The sequence below is a fragment of the Agrilus planipennis genome, unplaced genomic scaffold (assembly GCF_000699045.2).
Source record: "Agrilus planipennis isolate EAB-ADULT unplaced genomic scaffold, Apla_2.0 scaffold83, whole genome shotgun sequence".
In the NCBI taxonomy this organism is placed as follows: domain Eukaryota; kingdom Metazoa; phylum Arthropoda; class Insecta; order Coleoptera; family Buprestidae; genus Agrilus; species Agrilus planipennis.
The window spans coordinates 616370-636738 of NW_020438895.1; the positions used below are offsets into that span (position 1 = coordinate 616370).

The following is a 20369-nucleotide window of genomic DNA, read 5'->3' on the forward strand; positions in this document are numbered from 1 at the left end:
TCTATGTGGAATTATTTTAATAACGACACTTGACGAGAAATTTAGAATTTTAAAATTGCTTATTGGAAACACAAAAATAACAAATTAATAATCATGAATCATTGGATTGTTGAGCGAGTGCTCGAGGACCCTGCAAGAAGCGAGGTCCCGGGCGGTTACCCCGCCCCCAATGGCCGCCCCTGTTTTTTATGTGAGAATGAAAAAATTAATAAAAAACAAAGATTGATTCTTACAATTTTTCCAATTTTGCAAAAAAACGGCGTGAGACTTGAAAGGTCGAGGATCTACAAGACTTATTTTTAGCCACTCCTTCTATTTGTGTAAAAATTAGAATTATCAATATTTATAAACTAATTAATTAATACGTACAATTTATGCTAAACATTAATTATTGTGTATTGTAATATTATTATTCATTCCAAAGTGCGAAATCTCATACTAAGGATTAAGGTATATTTTCTCACCATTCCTGGAGGTTTTCAATGAAATCTTGCAAATAAGGATATGTGTACTGTTATTTATTTTTAAAAATTATTATGACACAATTTGCCCCTTTATGAGAACTGCATGATTTTTGAGACAATGTTCAAAGGAACGCTATGATGGAGATGATTTACTAAAACTTGCCAAGCGTACTTACGAGAAACAAGGTTAAAATTTTTTTTGTTGCATTATTAATTATTAATAAATGTTACTGGAATTCCTTTGCGCTTGTTGCCCTTACTAATTTATTCGATTGCATCTACCGTATGCGAAAGAGTGTTCCTTGGCATAGTGAATCTCAAAGCATATGTATACAGTATGCGAATTACCGTTTCGTAGAAATGTGTATTCGTACGTGTGCCTGCTCGCAAAACTTCTAATTGCCAGTTTTTATAGTGCTATTAACCTAGGCTTCGCAGATACAGAACTACCATCATTTCTGGGTTCATACGCTAATGATAAACCTAGTGTTTCAAGCTAGGATAATTTAATAGGACGAGGTTTCATTTTTTTGAACCAATAAGGAATTAGGATATATGAGAGTGGTTTTTCAAACCTAAGATAGCAAACGAAACATCCTGTATTCGATCTTGCATTACTGTCTTAGATCGACATGCTTTAGAGCAGTTTACATGATGCTAGGAAATGTGAATGAGTAATGATAAGGCAACAACATGTCCGTGTAGAAAAATGAATAGTGTTCATAAAAAAACACAATTCGAAAACTATGCCAATTTGCACTAGATAAATTATTGGAATTAACAGGTTTTGTTAGTAAAACGTAATAGGTCTAGACGCCAAATATGCTTGTTATTTTTAAGTGATAATGTATACTCGAAAACACGTAGTTAGCGGTCAGTGCTAGCGATGAGAGCGGCATATTATAACTTAAGACCAAGATCCGCACTTTCGCATGCGGTATAGTTTATATTTACGTATTTAAAGAATTAGCTCACTTGTTCTTGTTTTCCAATTAAGTAAATATACAATAAGCATTTTAAATTGTTTTTGTATATTACACTATCTATATCCTATACTAAACAAAATATGAGTTACTTTTCAATACTCGTTGAACTTAATAATAAACAGGTGGTAATTGTTTACTAGAGATTCTTATTTGGTCTTGCTCAACAATTTATTGATTGATTTTTCTGAACATATTATGGTCATAGTGGTGATTAAAATTTCGCTGGGTATTAGGTGAAACAATGGTATAAATTAATAAAAACACTTGGTTTTTGTTTCAAAAATATATTAAGATTGCGCTTACATATGTTTCAGTCGCTTGAACATTTTCAAAGAAACACTATTTAGTGCTTGAAAATGACCAAGCGATTGAAACATATGTAAGAGCAATCTTAACAACTAAATATTTAAAACAAAAAGCAAGTGTTTTTATTAATTTATTTATTTAGTTATATTGTGATCAAATGTACCTTTCGTTTGCCACCACTCTCGTCTGCAGCAAATCGAACTTTTCGAGGGAAAATTTTAGGAAAATACATATTATATTGTTATGTTCCGCATTCTTATTTAATGAATGTAGAGTAGGTACTAAGACTTTTTGTTATTATTTCCGAATTGTTATTTAATGAATGTAGAGTAGGTACTAAGACTTTTTGTTATTATTTCCGAATTGTTATTTAATGAATGTAGAGTAGGTACTAAGACTTTTTGTTATTATTTCCGAATTGCTATTAGGTATTTAAATATGTAGATGGTATTAAAAAATGTAAAAAATAAATAAAATGCACTCACCCTACTGATCATGAATATTGAACTGGAATTTCTTGAATGTGGCCGATTTCTCCGAAACCCCCATTACCCTTCTTCGATCCTTTTTCGCACTTTATTCCGGCTTAATACATACTGGTCATTAAATAATAACTAATTTACTTATCACTGCATTAATTTTTTGTTACCATACTGTATTATGTTGAAGATTTAACTGCATTCACCGAAAAAATATTATTGATGAAAAATTAGATATCAAGTCCAAATACTTTTTCTTCATATAAAGGATCCCAAACTCATTTATTGTTGTGGACGGGAATTGCATTTCCTCAATTCCTTATTAAGGCCATAAAAACGGTTATACCGCCGTGCCTCGGTCGTCAGAGCCTCGTTTGTTATCTAGCAGGGTGTACCGAATGGTTTTACTTTAATTGTTATTAATCGTAAAAACATTACTCGTGCAGGTGAGGTTGACAGTTGGGTCGCTATTTTATCAATTTTAATTCGACCCCTTACACCCCTTCCTTAAAATACCTACTACTTTTTTTTTCCATTTATTTTATATTAAGTAGGTATAATTCAACGTCCAATTTTATCTAAAACTCCGTGTAAAGTTAATTTGCTCAGAAATGACTTACGCGTTTAAGCTGCTAGACAATCTATTGATAAACGTCACGTCATTATCATTAACAATTCATCATTTGTTTTGTAGGTAATATATTGAAATGTATCAAAGAAAAACTTCACGAAAAACACAATAAATAATAAGTAAATTTTCCGAGAAAGATTAAGATATAATAATGGAATGCGCGTGATATTATTGATACAGTACACTTAAAATTAAATAAATTTTGCATTACAGCTTATGATATACTAATGTAGAATAAAATTAGGAATTATTTTCGGTTTTAATAAAACTGGAACTGCCTCAATATTTTGACGTGAATTATAATGTACTTGATAATTAAATAAAAGGTAGACGGCGGTCTCTGGTGGCTATCGGTAGGAGTTAAATGTTTCAAATTAGATATTGAACGACATCTAGTAATGAAAAGCATAAATAGGCGAATGACAGTTATATGATAGGTAAGAAAATCATAGAAAATAATCGATATAATAATATGACAACTAACATGCAACTAACCTAACCTAAAAAAAAGTGAAAATTTTAGTGTTTATTACTTACATTTTTACTTAAATTTTAATAAATTTCTTTTCTATTTTATAATGTCTGCTCTTTTAAACAGTCTTAAATTACCAAGGCAATGTCTAAAAACTAAATCGGCAGCTTGTACTTCCATCAGAAACCGTAAGTTTTAATGTAGTAGTTAGTCCACACATTACATAATTTAATTCTTACCAGATTGGAATAAAGATTATAAGCCAGCATCCCATCCTCCTAAAACTGAAGAGGAACGTATTGCAGCTGCTAAAAAATATGGCCTTCTACCTTCTGAATATAAAACATTTCCTGATGATGGAACTGGATATGGTGATTACCCTAATATTCCAGCAGAGTCTGGGGAATCTCGAGACCCATTTTATCCTTGGGACAATCCCGAACTAAAGCGAAATTTCAACGAAGTTGTGAGTATTTAATAAATATTTCAAACTATTTGCTAAAAACTTGTACCTAATGATATTTTTATAGTTGCATGTTCAAGCTGATATGATTGGAGAAGACCGTGTTGATGTCAATCTTAGACTTCGCAAGTCTAGAACTAGACAATTTACTGAATTCTTTGGAGTTATGTCTATTTTGTATGCCATATATTATTGGCTTGAGGATAAGAAAATGTTTCTTCCTTTGCTCCCTAAGCAGTACCCAGGAGAAGGCAAACATTATACATTTGAGCCAAAATCCTAAGAATACAAGTTTTTATTATTTAGAACATAAGTATAAAGTGTATAATACATATATCTTAGCATTTCGTATAGAAAGATGTAAACTATACATGTTAAAATGGTTATTATTTTAACAGAAAAGCTATCCCTCTGCTTTAATAGTGTAATAGGGTAAATAAATTAATAAAAAAGGACAATTCAATTTAAAAACGACGTATTAATTTGCGTAAACCAGACCATCATATTTACCTTTTTGCAAATACTAACAAGCAGATACTAGAAAATGAAAATAAGAAATATTTCAACTAACATTTATTATTTAGGGAAAAGAAATTACATTTTCTTCAGTTTTTCAAATCTATGAAGTGTCCTCAATACTCCTGTCCACTTCTGAATCGACAAGGTTTGAATTCGTTTCAAAAATTTCTCTGAAGGGTAACACATCTATACTGGTGCTGCTCACACTTATACCATCTTCACTAGTGCTATTGGTGCAGCTCACGTCTAACTTTCGTTTCTTTATTGGCTCTTCATCAATATCCTCTTTGGTACAATTCAAAAGAATATTGTTTGAGCATTCAGAGTCGATACTGGTACAAGTATCTGCGAATACTGTTGTTTGTAACGAAATCTGTTGTTCTTCATTACCAGAAAATTCGTTTTCTTTATTTTCACAGAACAGAGATGAAGAATCTTGACCAAAACCACCTATATCATAATGAGAAGGCAAGACGTTGGTATCGTCTTTATTCAACGCATTTTCTAGTGAAAAACTTCCTACGTCTTTATCACTGTCTGCAGTGTTAAGAATATCGATCTCCATTACAGACGGTTCACCTTGATTCTGACCAACAAAGTTGCTAACATCATCATTGGATTTTAGCAAATGTTCACCAACATTCTCGAGGACTGCACTGTTTTGTCCCTGGATTTGTATTTCACGCACATCACCTAATTGACCGTTCTCGTCTATTACCTGATATTGTAATGTTCCACCTCCTGATAAATTCTGGATCAAATCATCAGTTACCCCCACAAAGTTCCCGTCACTGGTTCGGAACATAATCTCCACGTTTCCGTTAATCTCATTACCGAGAATGTTCTTTATTTTATCAGAAACGTCATCTAATTTCATTATGGAATTCGCTGAAAGGTTCACGAAGGGATCACTGTAAGTTTCCTTGCCTTTTTGGTCCATTTGGGAGGTTGCTGTGGTCAACACTGGGGGATTGTTCAGGTTGGAGAAACCTACCATTTGAATGGGAATTGTTGGCATGTTACTCAGATTTTCGAAAATCGCTTCTTCAGCGTGTGGAATGAAGTTTTCTACAGTTGTTTCCGTGCAAGATTCTTCGATGACGAAGGAATTTATTCTGGGGGTATTAGCTAATTCTTTCTGGAGAGCCTCAAGAGCTAAACGACTAGCAGCTGCCTCTTTAGCGCATGCTTTTTCTGCTTCCGATCTAATCGCTTTTCGTTTAACTTTCTTGTATAAGTAAGAGTCATTAATAGGGTTCTTGTAAATTTTATACGAGTTCGTCATTGGAGGGTTGAACTGTCTTAACGCGTTCGTGTACTTTGGTTTTTTCGAAATAAATAAGGGAGGTGTTATTTCTATTATACCTAAAAGATTAACGCCGATTATATGCATAGTATATTAAATGGAAATATAGTTTAGAATTGTGAAAGAATGGAAATATATATTTTTTAACACAATTGTTTTTTCTTACTGGCTTCATTTTGAACTTCTTTGCGATCAGATACTAAAGCTTGAAGTCCACGCATTTGGAAAAATTTAGCAGCAGCAACAACGTACCTAAGATTCTCGTTTAAAATATTCGTTTCACCGCAATACATAAATTCTATAATTGACTTAACTACTGTGAAATCCAAACCGTTTATTAAAATTTGCTCGACAGAACAATTCTTTTCAAGTTGTTCCTGCAATGAAATAATGACAATGGCATTATTAATATTCTACGTTATTTGTTTTGTAAGTTCACCCTAAAATATGGACTATTTGCTGCAAGGACGCATTTATGTGCGTGAATTGTATTTGGTCCGCAACAGATTGCTACATCTACCAAACTTTGGTGTTCCATCAGTGAACAGAACACGGTACAAATATGTCTTGCGTGGGAATCCCACTGCACGCAATACCTTGTCGTTTTTGTTACTTCAGGTTGTTTGTTCATATTTTAAAGAGGTAAATTCAATCTGAAATAACAAATAGAATTGATTCTAAGTACTACAATTTAAAATATGTATAAACTATTTTTATGCAAAATAAAGCATTATAAATGTTGCAAATGAATATATACACAACATTTACTTACCGTTTAAAAATTAAGTTACTTTTTTCAATTAATAAATATTATATACTACTAAAAACTAGGAAAAATAGCACGATTTTGCTGATTGGACGAATGCACTTTAATTAAAAGTCGTTAATGTCGAACAATGTTTTCGAAAACAAGTGTGATTTGTCTCATGACACAGGCTCCTTTGATACTTAAAAACTATTTAAGCCTAAAAGTTGTGTTCATTTTCTTTTAAAAAATTACAACTACTACAATGTTTGCTTATTTATAACATTTAAACAAATAGTCATACTTTTATTATAGTAAACAATATTTGGGATTAATTTATGTTAGTACAATTTTAATGTTTATTTATAAAATAAGAGCAACTTATTTTTATGAAGATTAAATACTGGATAAAAATACACATTCAACAATTTTTCAGATTATTTATTTGCAAATAAAATATTAAATATTAAAAAATTGAATAATCTGTTTCGAGCAATGTGTGTTCATTTTTAAATTTGTTAGTTTCACAACTTAAAAAAAATACTTTAGTTAATGATTATTAAATGCAATTATATACAGAGAAATTAACAAGAGGTAGGTAGTTTGCAATTAATTTTAAGTATATTATAAAATACGTTTTTTCCCGTATTTAATTATAATATTCACAACTTACACTTCAAATTTATCACACATGAATTTGCCTATATCAAAAAAGTGGTTTAATTATGTATAAGATTAATTCGCACTTTTTAAATTTGTTTGGCACTAATTAGTGGCAGTGTTTCTATGTTCAAGTAATATTCGATTCAACCGCTTTTTCGAATTTTTATTTATTTTCAATCTCGTAGCCAATGAGTTAGTTTTTAATTTATTCGTGATTTCTGATCAATTATGAATAAATTAAAAAATAATTCAGTCTTAAAATAAAGTATCTTGTACATTTTATTGCTTTAGATTAAGTATTTATTTTTCACTTATTAACTGAAAAATTAAAACTATTGGCTATTCTCTTATAACGAACAATACATCTTGAATGGAATAATTCAATATTACCAAATTATTCGAAAAATTCGGTTGGACTTATCCGTTATTATAATAATTCCATCTACCCTATTTCATGCAGCTATTAATTCATTTAATGCAAACAATAATTTAATAAAGTTTAAACCGCGATTTTGATATAAGCATTGGAACAAAAATATATATTATATGTATAATAGCCACATTAATTTGAAGTGCACATTAATTTTACAATTCCAGAGCGATTAGTATTACATCCATCAATAGAAGCTTACTAAAAAGTTAATTTTATGTAATAATGTAATATAATACTTCGGTTTCCTTGTTCAATTACAAAAAAATACGTTAAACATCGAGTATATCATGCATATTATTACGTCCAATTGGATTATGGATTAAAGCATAGTACTAGCATATAATAGGTACGCAGATTAGATTGGCGATTTGAGATTGTAAAGTCACAAAATTAATTAACAGCTTTGCTTCGTTTCTTTTCATTTTTTAACCTGTTTAAAGCTTGGAAAAAGTCGACAAGCGATTAATAAAATATTCGTGTACTTTTCATTTTACTCTTGTTTGTTATACTATTCCGTATAAACTTACAAATTACAATCACAATTCCTTCATTAAGGATAATAATAAAATTAAATACTTGGAATGACTGAAACATAATATTTTTAGTATATATATATGTATAATATATATGCAATACAAAATAAGCTTTTAGAGTATATTTAAAATAGAGAGTTTCTTGTCAAATCAAAAATGTGCTGAACGTATTTCTCATTTAGAAATTACGATAATTAAGTATTGTACTTTATATACATAAGGAAGTCAGATAGGTCAGGATGAAAAATACTGCAGAGGGCGCTGTGAAAGTCATAAAGGAAAGCAGAGACAGGATGGTAGGGCTTTTGAGGTATGAAGGGCCAATTAGAGACTTATTACAAGCAGAAATCTAGATTAGATTATTGTTTGTAAATATGTAGTTAGAGATGAATAATATGAAGATTGGGTCAGAATAGGGACAAGTGGAGGTGCGTGTTCAACCAGTCTTTGGACAGACAACCTTGTGATGTTAAGATGATTGAATAACTTTTGATATGCACCATTTTGACATATTGGGACTATTTCATAATAGATTTCTTTTTAAGTTACATGCTTGAAGTTTTACGTTGGAATAGACTAGCGGTGAGAGAAAGAGAGAGCATAAAGGGGAATCAGTAATTACAGAATTTCACCCTAATTGTGGAAGGTACATTTTATTTTAGTTTAGCACATTTTTGAACATGTATTCGAGAAAATATATTGGATTGTTGTTCTATAACGTATAGTATTATACTACAATACTTACGTTTTCTTTTAATGTCACGAAGACAAGGAATGTTATCGAAAAAAGAAAAAAAATATTCCACAGCCTATGAAAATAACAAACTTACAACTAAGGCGCGTCATTCTTCTGAAAAGAGGAACTCGCTTTCAGACAGAAGGACTTCTAAGTCAGATTGGACGGTATGTATGTTGGAATCGATGTCGTCAATTGGTTTATTATTATTATTAATAACATTATTATTAGAATTCGGTTGAAGAGGTGGAGTTAAAGGCAAAGGAGGAAGATTGGGACTAGCTACGGTAACGCCAATTTGGTTCGATTTTAAATTAGACGCGACTGCCGTCTTCGATTTCTTCTCCTTCCCGCTATGTATAAGGAGACCCGTTCGTGGTTTCACTATTTTAGGATCCTTTTTCTTGATCGCGTTCTCTACACCCGATTTCAAAACGGCACTGATTTTATCCGGTTTACGTAACTTTACACTGAACTTGAACGGAGGTTTATAAACCACTTGGAGGCGGACCTTTTCCTTATCGTGAGCTATATTACCAGTACTATGAGCTTTCGTTTTATCCGATTTGTATTTCAAACGTCCTCCGTGTGAGGGCTTGTTGTTGTTGTTAGTTTTATCAGTGGTTAAGTTTGCTGGAGTAGATTTCGACTTTGGCAAAACTAGCTGGGATTTCATAAGCCAGTTTTGAACTTTATTGACTGGATCCGCCGTTGGTGGTGATAAGGGATTGTGAACTTGATCTGTTGCTGTGTTAACAAGTTCTTTCTTGCCATCACCATCGCCACCCTGCATGCAACTGTAATCTATTACCTTTTTCTTTTTCTTACGATTCTTTGATTTATGCAATGGAGACAGTTTTTTGGTCTTATTAGGAAGAGCCGCTCCTGTTATTGTTCCTGTTTCCGGAATTACAATAGTATTTTCCGTCTTAGTATTCTCTTGTTCTTGCACCGCTTTTGTTTGAACGGTCGCTGCCGTTGTAACCGACGTTTTCTTACTGTTTGATGACTTTTTCAATTTTTTAGTGTTGTTCTTTTTTATTTTTCCATCTTGCGATCTGTGTTTCTTTTGAATTTTACCATTATGAACTTTACGTCGAAGAGGGAGCTTCGATCGAAGGGCCGGATGTACAGTGACACCGTCCGCTGTTTTTGGCAAGCGGATATTTTTTCTTTTCGAAGAATGCATTATGGTTACCTTTTTTAGTTTTGTTTCGGGTTTTTTACCGAAAAGTTTGGTGCTTAAGACCTACAGATAAAAAAGGGAAACGAATTCAGAAAATGACAGTACTAATTTTGCCAGAAAAAGCTTTATAATTCAACGATCCACCTCTGGATTTAAAAAACTACTTATACGTAGCCATCTACCAAACTGAGTTTCAGGCCTACATAAGGATTGGTTTTTTTTGTATAAAAAACTTACGTTTCTTTAAGATACAAATGCTGAAAGTCAACTTCATCTTGACAGAAATAAAACGGTTATAATTCAAAATAAGAAAGATCAAAGAAACTTTCTAAACTTACCAGTACAGTTATCACAGCAAAAACGATTAGTGCTACAGCATACCAGTAATCCATTACCCATTTCCTGAAACTAGCAATGCTCTCTTCGGAGAGCAATAATTTTCTAAGCGTGGCGAGTGGTCCCGAGGGATCCACTTCGCGGCACTTCTGGAAAACATCACAGTAGCCGTTGTAATTATTGCACGGCGTTCCAGGTTTGGAATACATGTCTGGAACATCATATGGCGTCTCGTTCCAATCAAAAGACGACTTGCATGGTTGTTTCTCGCCAGGAAGTTTACAACAAAGTTCGCAAGCTTTCGTTTTTGGATCGTTCGGGCCCGGAATACACTGACAAGACTCGAGGCCGTATGCCAAACAAATGGAACCAGTACATTCCTACAACCCCCAAAGGGAACCATAAATACGAGGTTAAAAGGAAGAAGGAACGATCGAACGGATCAATGGATAGCTTAGTAAAGAAAGAGTAAGAACAAATGTAAAGGAAAAAGTTGGTTACAAAATTATACAATGAAGCGAACGATAGATAAATAAAGTAAAATGATACTCACTCCCATAAAACAGACAAACTCTTGGTTACAGATAGTTTTATTAGGTTTATTAATTGAAGGGGGACAATGTGCACTTCTACCATTGCAGAAACTGGCATCCCTGCAACCATTATCGTCCCTACATTTATTACCGAACTTCACTTGACAGTCGGCAGAACAACATGGACCCTAAAATATATAAAGCAGCTCTAGATAAAGACCTTTAGGTAATATATGGTAATTACCTGGGAAGGACTACAAACACTTCTTGGTGTTAATCTGCAAGGAGGTTCGTCTAGAGGCGGATATCTTCTTTGCGGATAACAACATTGATCTCTACAATCTTCTTCCCAACCGCAATCACACTCCTCGCCCTCTTCCACCACCCCGTTTCCACATATTGACTTTTGCGGTTCTGCAATAAATATTTTGATTTCGGGATCATACATCAATAACAATCGATATTTAATAAATACCAGCAAAGCATCCTTTAGAACTGCGAGCTTTAAAATTAAGAACGGGATTTATACTATTTATGCTGCATTGCGAAAATTTGTTGTTATTTTTTTTGTCCCCAGACGTCGCTCTCGCAAACATAATGAAGTTACCGTCCTCACCTCCAGGAGTGCATCTTTCGGGATCGTGCTGTGTAGGTACGAATAATTAAAATTATAAAATGTGGCAGCTGTAAAAACGATATGAACTTACAGGCGAGCCAAAGTTATGACCTATTTCATGTGCTAACGTCACATGAGATACTGCTGGTGGCACATGTTTGCCATAATTGAGCAATGTAACTATACCCGTATTTAAAGACTTCATGCTACCCCTGTAATGCTAAAATTCAAAAATATGGTACAATAAAACTTTTAATGAACGATATTGTTGTTTTGGTGTATTAGGAATTAGGTAATTAAAGAATTGATGTACTTGTATGCAACATACCCCATTCTTTTCACAGACGCCCCCCGCATTTTTCAGATCTCCTGTCCATGCTAAACCCAATGTACCCATTTCGAAGTCGCGATATGTAAACATATACGCCAGGCAAAACGCATCATAATCCTCCTCTATAAGATAAATAATATTTTTTTAATAATTCATGTAGGCCGACAAAAATGATTTTTAAATTGGAATACACAAATACATTATTTTACTCAACGAATTATTGATATCATTATTTACAATCAAAATGATTTAACTCGTTAATTTTTACAAAGTTTCAAAGCAATAAACTAGTTTGATATTACGAAGTAAGTAATAAAAGAAAAATCACGCCCTCAATTTCTTATTTTCTTTTCCATTTATCATTCGAAGGTGAAAAACAAAATGACAAATGTTAAATAGAAGGCGTTACAAATGTGAAATCCGTGGGAAACAACATGTTGTCATATTAACAGATATATAAAAAGTGACCAACTCTGTTAAACCTTTCAGATTTATAAAAATGTTGGCCAAAACATATTTCGTTGCTTTCCTTTCATTTGTCTTATATTTTGTAAGTAATTGATAAAATGCTAATTAATCATAATAAAATTATATGCAAATTATAATAAAGATTTGTAAAGGTCTTTTATGGTATAGGTTTTTGGATACGCTGTAATACCTGCAAAATATTGCACCAAATTACCAAAGACCTTTGCTTCATGTAGAATGAACTATATTTGGAATGATAGCAAACAAGACTTTGTATCAGTTCTAGATCGATCTCTTAATATCGATTCTGGGTATGAAGATCCAAAATCTTTAACTTTAAAGGCAGCTGCAACTATGGTATGCATCTAAGTCATACAATTAAAATTTAAATACAAACTAATTATACATTTTAAGCAGTTAATGCCATACATTTCAATACTTAATAACAAAACAACTGGATACGTTGGAGAACTTTTTGACACTTTGCAAGAAATGATAGGATTTAAGTAAGTACAAAATATTTCTTTATAAGTGGCATAGGATGAAATTAAAAACTGTTTATGTAAGGTTTGAATTGAAAGCAATGAACTACGACATTGGTTTAGAATCAATTGAAAATGGTTCTGCAGATATAATGTTAAGTGCTGCAATTAGTAAAGGAGGATTATATAACGCGAAGTTTATGCAACCATATATTATAAATTGGTATATTTTTTTAAACTGACATGCTTTGAACACGTTAGTATTTTAAAGGCATAATTTAAGGTACAAACTGTATTTTAAAAGCTTTGGAAGGCAACCGACTTCAATGTATTACTATAGCACTTTAGCTCCTGCTACTTGGTTTCTTAGTGGGGCAAGTGTTATACTTTTATGCATCATTTTGTGGGCAACGCTGAAACTCCTGGCTAGAGTAGAAAAAAGGCAAAGAAATGTATCACTCGCAAGTTGTTTTATAGCAACTATAAGTGGATATTTAAACCAAGGTAGTTGCAATCAAAATTATATTACTGAGTACTGTTAGTAAAATGGAACTAATTCTACTGGGAAACTGCATATGTTTTAGGTTTTGAACTTAGGGTGAAAAATATTTCTTATAGAATTCAAACAATGACAGCCCTTTTATTTGGCTACATAATCGCAACTGCTATTAATGCCAATTTGGTGGCGAAAATAACAACATCGTATGAATATTTTCCGATTAAAGCGATTGAGGAATTAGAAAATCAAGAGCAATATGGTTTGTGCATTCGAACTGACAGCTTCGTATATAATAATTTTTCACATTATGTACGTGTCTTTTGTATTAGTATTATAACATTTTCATAATTTGAATGGTGACTACTATGAGCAAATAAATAAAAATTTTAGGTAGGTGGTCAAAAAATCCTTTCAGACAAATGGATAAATGTTGTAAACATACCAGAATGTGGAAATATTAATAAGCGTGGTGATCTTCTTGCTGGCCTTTGTAAAGATAATTTGCTATTTTTAGAAAATGTTTTGTTAATGAACCATATTTTGGAACACAATTCTATTCATTGTCAAATGGCAGAATTACCGCAGAAGTTATTCAAAGCAGGAAATTCAATAATATTAAACAAGTTTGTAGATCACAGGCTCAACAACACTTTAAATGTAGCGTAAGTACCTTTTCTATCATTAATAAACCATATTTTTATGATGTTCTATTGCTAGATAGGTACCTCCAAATATTGGAGTCTGGTATACGCAACCGAATAAGTAACCGATGGTTGCACAGAAAATTGAGGGAAGACAATGAAAAAGTATTATCTCCCGTCACTATGCAACATATGAACGGAATTTTCGTATTGAATGTCTTTTCTATATTTGTCAGTTTACTGGTTTTGTTATTTGAAATACTGATCTTTAACTTAAGCAATAATTCAAAATCTACAACACTAAAAACTGGAGGAAAAGAAATTATAATACTCAAACCATAATTTTATTTATACGTTACTGCACTTTGCTGTGTGTTATAGAATCATTTTAATGTCTTGTATTAAATGCTTTGAGTTTTTTTGTGTGTGCAAATATTTTTATGATACTATAGTTACCTTTGTTCAAAAGTTCAGAGCACAATAAGAAAATAAACTCACCTGAGAAGAGTTCTAAAAATTTCTCAACTCCGTAATTTCCAGGAAATCGATAGAGTGGATCTCTAAGAGCATCCGTTGTATGGACTTTTATCCGTTTTATCATAAATGATATATTATCCGGTTTTCCATCTTGATTAAAATCTATGAAAGAATAGCAAGCATAATCAATTATTCCCATCATCCACACGGTACGAACTTTTTACCTGTCACTTTATAAATACTGTTAACCCTTTGGACATGCCTCGTCATAACTTCGATGCAGGCTTCTTCGGAGCCATACTTTTGAAAAAAATGGTGATCAGCTTGGAGGTAGAGCATGCAAGTGGTCTTTTTTGGATCTATGGTGGTACGTTTATTTCGAAACGTATCGAACGAACTGAGTGCACTGGCGGTCATTTCTTCATCGATTGGGTGTACATTGGTATCGATCATGGGAAACAGGGAAGGTGTGTCGATAGGATTGGTGGAATACTTTACTAAATCAATGGGAACTTTCCCTTCTCCGCTCAAAACCCATCTTTTGGTCCTGTTAAGTTCGTTGTGTGAAGTGTTAACGGCTAGGCCGTGTTGTAGTAGGTGTGAGGCACAGGGAACGTTTCGATGCGGATTTTCGACATCTTCAGTCTTATATATGACCGAGTGAAATGTCGGTGTCTCTTGACTTTCGTCAGAAAAATTGAGGTATCTACTGACTGGTTCGATGTAAAAATTCTCTAGTGCTGTCGAAATCATGCCATCGAATAGGCCTTCTTTCGTTATGACCCCATGCACCGAAGCGTTTTCTTCATCTAGGGAAAAAATCCAACTTTACATAAAGTGGTTATGGTTTAAATGAAAAATGAAATAGGTACAAATTTCTTAGATAAACTACAACTGATTTTTTTAACGTCAGGATAGCCTTTACATGAGGTAAATTTAATTAATTCTTTTATAAGACGGTGTTTTATAATACTTCAAGGCTGTCATACAAAAAATCGTTTTAAAAATTTACGAACACGAGCTCCTTAATATGGCATGAATAAGCTAGTTAAGACAAAAGAAAAGAATGAAGCCAAAAGGAAATGTGCGAATACGTTCTACGCGAAGATTCCGCTTAATTTGAATTTATAGCCCTTTATAATGAACAAAGATATAGAACACTTTCCTGTTTAAAGTCCCCTAAAATTACTAAGGAAAGTTCATTTCGGAAAAAAAAAATGCTATAGAATTAGGGCAGAAAAGAACAATAAAAGTGTACTAGATAAAATCGTTACATTCCAAATTACATAAAGGCAAAAATGATTAATAAAAACAATGAATTAGTCATTTCCAAGTGATTCTTTTGTAATACGTTACCTTCCAAACTCCCAGAATATGCAATATCATTTCTAAAATCCAAAGGTCCTGCTTCAGACTCCACATGGACATCTTCAGTGAATACTTCCTTGTCAGGAGTCAAACGAAGTCGGAAAACTCTGCAATAAAATATTTTATCGTCCATTTTTATGCATACAACATAATAACTCAAACAAATTATAAAAACATTATTGACATTTTTAAAAAACCGGAAGATTGCTTTTACTATTAATTAAATATTTTTTGCCTTAAAACTGGTATCGATTGATATGCATAGATATTGACAATGGTGCGGCGCAATTTCCAGCAATTTTTCCAATTCCATTGTGTTACACAAATAAGCACATCATTATTAATTAAAATAAGGAACAGTTTTCATAATTCAAGGCTATTGCAAAACAGGAAATTACAGATTTCTAACTCAATACACTTGGAGAGTTCATGAAAGATTGAAAGAATCATTTCAACATAAAGCAATAGTTGCTATCAAGTAAAATAGTAAAATCTTATTAAATTATAAAATGAAAAGATAACTTTTAAACAATCTACAATCCACTAATTGTAAGACATAAATGAAGAAATGTAACTTCTATTACCTGGAAGCCAGGTGGGTAATTAGTTTTACATTCTATTTCTAATTTATTTTTATATATTTGTAATTATTACATATCTTATAAATCTGGGTTATGGTTTTAAATGCGATTTCACTAATGAAATGAATGTATGTAATGAAGTATCTACTTTTACGAAATCGTGATAAAAGTTAAAAGCTACCACAAAATTCATCTGTTTATTATTTATATGAAGATACCTATTTATGTATATCATGCAATGTCTAACCAATGACATGGAAATAAATATTCTACAAAAAAAAATTAGGTGTAATACCTATGTAATAGACTATTAAACCTTCAATTCAGCTTCCTTTGGAGCAAAATATTACGGCGCTTTTTCAACAACGCTATTATAAAATCTTTTCTAAACTCGCAAAAAAAAAAACGAGAAAAACACAGTTTGCTGGTAATTGCTATGGCACCTATTTTACCGAGACAAATTATCAAAGGAGAAGGCGCTTTACCTTCCATGGCCTCTAATTTCCAGTTGAATATCCTGTTTTCGTGGAGAGGAGTTCCGACGATATCGATTCTGGTAATGCGTTACCAACGCAGAGGGATTATAACGGGCAGGCTCGTAATGTCTTATGAATGAATTTAAAAAAAAACCTGCGAATAATAGAGAACAGTTAAGACAAAAATTACATTATAAATGATAAGGGCGCCACTGGCATTAACTGTCCTTTATATTTTTAGAATTCTTAAGTAGATGTTTCATTCCCACCAGCTACTAATAATGGCAGTGGCGGATGGCCCTCTTCAGATTCGTTTTAGGAATCATGGGAATGGGTAGGTGGTGGTTGGAAAGAGAAATATGAGACGGACGAAATGAAGTGAAAGATTATTGGTGAAATATTATTACATTACACAGAAACCAGGGCAGAGGGATCCTAAATACCTGAATCGAATTAGGTTCACCCGAATGCTAAGCAAAGGTTTAAATTTCTGCCCATATCGCATATTGGATAGGTCAGAAGAATCCCGTCTGCCTCTTGTTATTATGTAAAAAAGTTTTTTTATCAAACATTACCTATGTAACTAATTTTTTGTTTCACTGTAGTAAGAAACAAGTTTATGGTAGATAAGTATATAAGTATACTCAATATGTATAGGTAGTATCTATTTATAATGAGAAATTGGGAAAATACTTAGGTACAAACTGCTTTTTTATTAATTAAACTTTTATTATACTGAAGTAAATATGAAAACATCAAATCAATAAATAGCCTTTAATGTGATATACCTATCTCTTCTTTTATATCAGGCAATGTTGGTGGACAGGGTAACTAGACTAAATCATAAAAGAAAAATATGCACACATGTATCCGTAATAGGTACTTATATGAAAATAATAACTTTCACATAAAGTTATATTACATAAAAGGCGAGACCTTCTTAATTGTGCTGACTACAGTTAACTGAACCAGAGAGACTATGAAACATCAAGTAGCTTTTATTTAGTTTTTTATAATTGCTTTCCCAAAATTTAACTTAATTTAGAAACAAAGTATGTAATTAAAAATTTACATAACTAAACTTTAATTTTCTGTAAATGGATTAAAACGGCTTCATTTCCTTCCCAGATTGAATAAATCTTTTAAACGTGTTACTCAGGTAACATGTGCATGCAAAATGTGTACACAAATAAGCTCATCAATGCTAATTGGTTTAAATCTTTAAATATCCAATATAGGTACGTAACCATTTTATTAGTAGGGCACTTATGTGTATGAAGAGCTGAACACTAATTTACTTAATATATTAAGTAATATCATAATGAATACCTTTCTGTTACGTATTTTTCTTTTATATTAATGAACAAACGTTAGCCCCAAAAATTCTTGTGATAATAATATTTACAGTATGTGCCAGAAAACTGAAGACAAAATATATACCTATCTGGATAATAACGTTCTGTTTTTATTATTTAAATTTTTACAAAAATATTTGTGAAGAGAGAGAGCAGAGCATACCAATTATATATGTTGAATCGTTTCGTTGATTTTAAACACGTTTGTTATGTTCTACGTAAAAGTTGAAAGGTGGTCAAAAACATGACAACCCAAAAATGCCATTGTCCAGTCAATTGTGTTGATACTGTAATTACTGGAAAGGTGACGCATATGTAGATAAAAATACAGGAACAAAGTACTGTAATTAATGGATTTAGGAAACGTTGAACTTTTAAAATTCGGTACAAAACCTCATTTAATAGGTGCCTGTATAAATAACGCAAATTGAAAAGCACAGGCTTTTCTTACGTTCTATAGATACCTGTATTTAATAATTATTTTAAAATAATCAATTAATTGTTTAAAATTGATAATTTTCCTCTTTTTCAAATATAAAGTACGTACTTATTTCCTACCGAAGAAGACTAAATTTTCACCAAATTGCAGATACTAGGCCAGACCAAAATTACAGACAAAACATAACTGATTTAAAAATTATTAAACATACATAGAAGGTAACACCTAATTTTTTTATTTAATATTTCTAAATTATATTTGAACGTTTCAGGATGTATTTAGGTACGCACTTTGCATACTTATCGTCATACTAATCACAGTTTGGACACCCTGTATAGGGTAATGTAAGAACAATGACATTAACATGAACAATGATTTATTATTTTAAGAGTAATAACCCTTGATTTAATTTATTTCTCCTACACCCACTTGCAATTTTCTTTTGTCAAATATCGCCTACATTTGTAAGCACACAATTTTTTGGAGGGCAACAGTAAATCCATTCAAGGTAAACGCACTAGGTGAACGACATTTATAAAATCAAATGAATTTCAAATAATTGAAAATACGACATATGAAATTCATTGACAAAACCAATTGGGCATTTGTTTATTTATAAAGTTACCTAATTCTATACGTCTATGTATGTTAGGTACCACATACATGATACACCTTTAAAAATGGAAGAAAAACAATTTCCTGTTTTTCCTAGGTACATATGCTAATTAATTGTGAATAACTTTGAAAAAGTAAAGTAAGTAGGTGATGAAATAAAAGGCCAAACCGTCTCGTGAAGGATTAATAACAGGAAAATGGTAATTAATAAACTGACACATCTCACCTTGACTGTATACGATAGGATCCAATGGCGATGCACTTAGCTGGATGAAATTGATCAGGACTAAAGAGATTATAACGATCCGAAAACCAGATATGAGCATTGTATCATTTCTCTATACGATAGCAAAACAATACACATATGTAATTAAATAAAGCCAGGTGACAATGTTCTCTAATTATTATGGACACCACGCTATGTCACTACACAATTGTTAATGAAAATACATCTTTTAAATGGAAATGCCGACACATACATTTCTTTTCACCTGTAGCACTTTTCGAATCCACATGAACATTGCCATTCATGTAGGTACCCTCGGTACCCCTGCGCTCTATGGCTAGTGTCAGTACTCAGTACTATTAACTAGTTAATACATCTACCTGGCTGTTTTGTTATACACCTTTCCAATGTTGTCAAATCAAACACTTTTTAATTCCAAGGCTGAAAACATCAATTTGTTTTCTTTCATAGGTGTGCTTTGAACTTTGTGGAAGTATTAAAATATAATTTGGAAATAACGTGTTAAAAATACATCAAAAATAATTATAAGCCTGTCTGTGTTTTTCCCACATTCAATAATTTGGCAACAAGATGGAATCCTAAATGCCATTGTCGTACGCACATGTCTGGCACAATATTGGTCAATTTATTCGGTAGCAAGGCGAAGATTTCCGATCAAAAATTTAAAAGATATTCGCGTCTTTTTGAAATAAATTTCTATCAATTCTATTTTTAGTTTCTCAAGAATCCATGCTAACAACCGTGTCCATAAAAAATTGTTTCGGATTCTTGAAAATCAACAAAAATTTTGCAATAAGCCTTAAAAAGAAATCTTCCATTTGATTTTAAAAATTACCATTTGATAACATTCTCCTAAGTGAATAAATTTATATCTGCCTAAATTTTATTTTAATTTTAATTCATATCAAACATCGAAAACATATTTAATATTAAAAGAAAACCGTAACTAAAACTAACGTTGGGTATCTATTTATAATGAGAAA

General features: G+C 32.0%; 3 protein-coding genes across 4 annotated transcripts; 1 reads left to right on the forward strand and 2 right to left on the reverse strand.

Moving 5' to 3' along the window:
- Positions 1 to 3350: 3350 nt before the first annotated feature.
- On the forward strand, positions 3351 to 4272 carry LOC108734323 (NADH dehydrogenase [ubiquinone] 1 beta subcomplex subunit 8, mitochondrial). The gene is made up of 3 exons (XM_018465823.2): positions 3351 to 3526; positions 3581 to 3804; positions 3869 to 4272. Exons 1-3 carry the CDS (start codon positions 3445 to 3447, stop codon positions 4082 to 4084), a joined length of 522 nt encoding a protein of 173 aa, XP_018321325.1. The 5' UTR covers positions 3351 to 3444; the 3' UTR covers positions 4085 to 4272.
- An 87-nt stretch (positions 4273 to 4359) lies between these two features.
- Positions 4360 to 8019, reverse strand: LOC108734319. Of its 2 annotated transcripts, XM_018465819.1 has the most exons (4): positions 6399 to 8019; positions 6066 to 6279; positions 5793 to 6003; positions 4360 to 5685 (listed from the first exon to the last, which is right to left on the reverse strand). In XM_018465819.1, the coding sequence occupies exons 2-4, from the start codon at positions 6255 to 6257 to the stop codon at positions 4421 to 4423; spliced, it is 1668 nt and encodes a 555-aa protein (XP_018321321.1). In that variant the 5' UTR covers positions 6258 to 6279; positions 6399 to 8019; the 3' UTR covers positions 4360 to 4420. The 2 variants fall into 2 exon arrangements, with proteins under 2 accessions (XP_018321321.1, XP_018321322.1); XM_018465820.1 differs by lacking the exon at positions 6399 to 8019 and having other exon boundaries at positions 6066 to 6387.
- An 88-nt stretch (positions 8020 to 8107) lies between these two features.
- On the reverse strand, positions 8108 to 20146 carry LOC108734318 (disintegrin and metalloproteinase domain-containing protein 10). Its single transcript, XM_018465818.2, has 12 exons — positions 19366 to 20146; positions 16740 to 16884; positions 15662 to 15780; positions 14530 to 15114; positions 14327 to 14467; positions 11736 to 11860; positions 11499 to 11627; positions 11267 to 11435; positions 11036 to 11205; positions 10812 to 10979; positions 10261 to 10638; positions 8108 to 9985 (listed from the first exon to the last, which is right to left on the reverse strand). The coding sequence occupies exons 1-12, from the start codon at positions 19463 to 19465 to the stop codon at positions 8843 to 8845; spliced, it is 3372 nt and encodes a 1123-aa protein (XP_018321320.1). The 5' UTR covers positions 19466 to 20146; the 3' UTR covers positions 8108 to 8842.
- Positions 20147 to 20369: the final 223 nt, after the last annotated feature.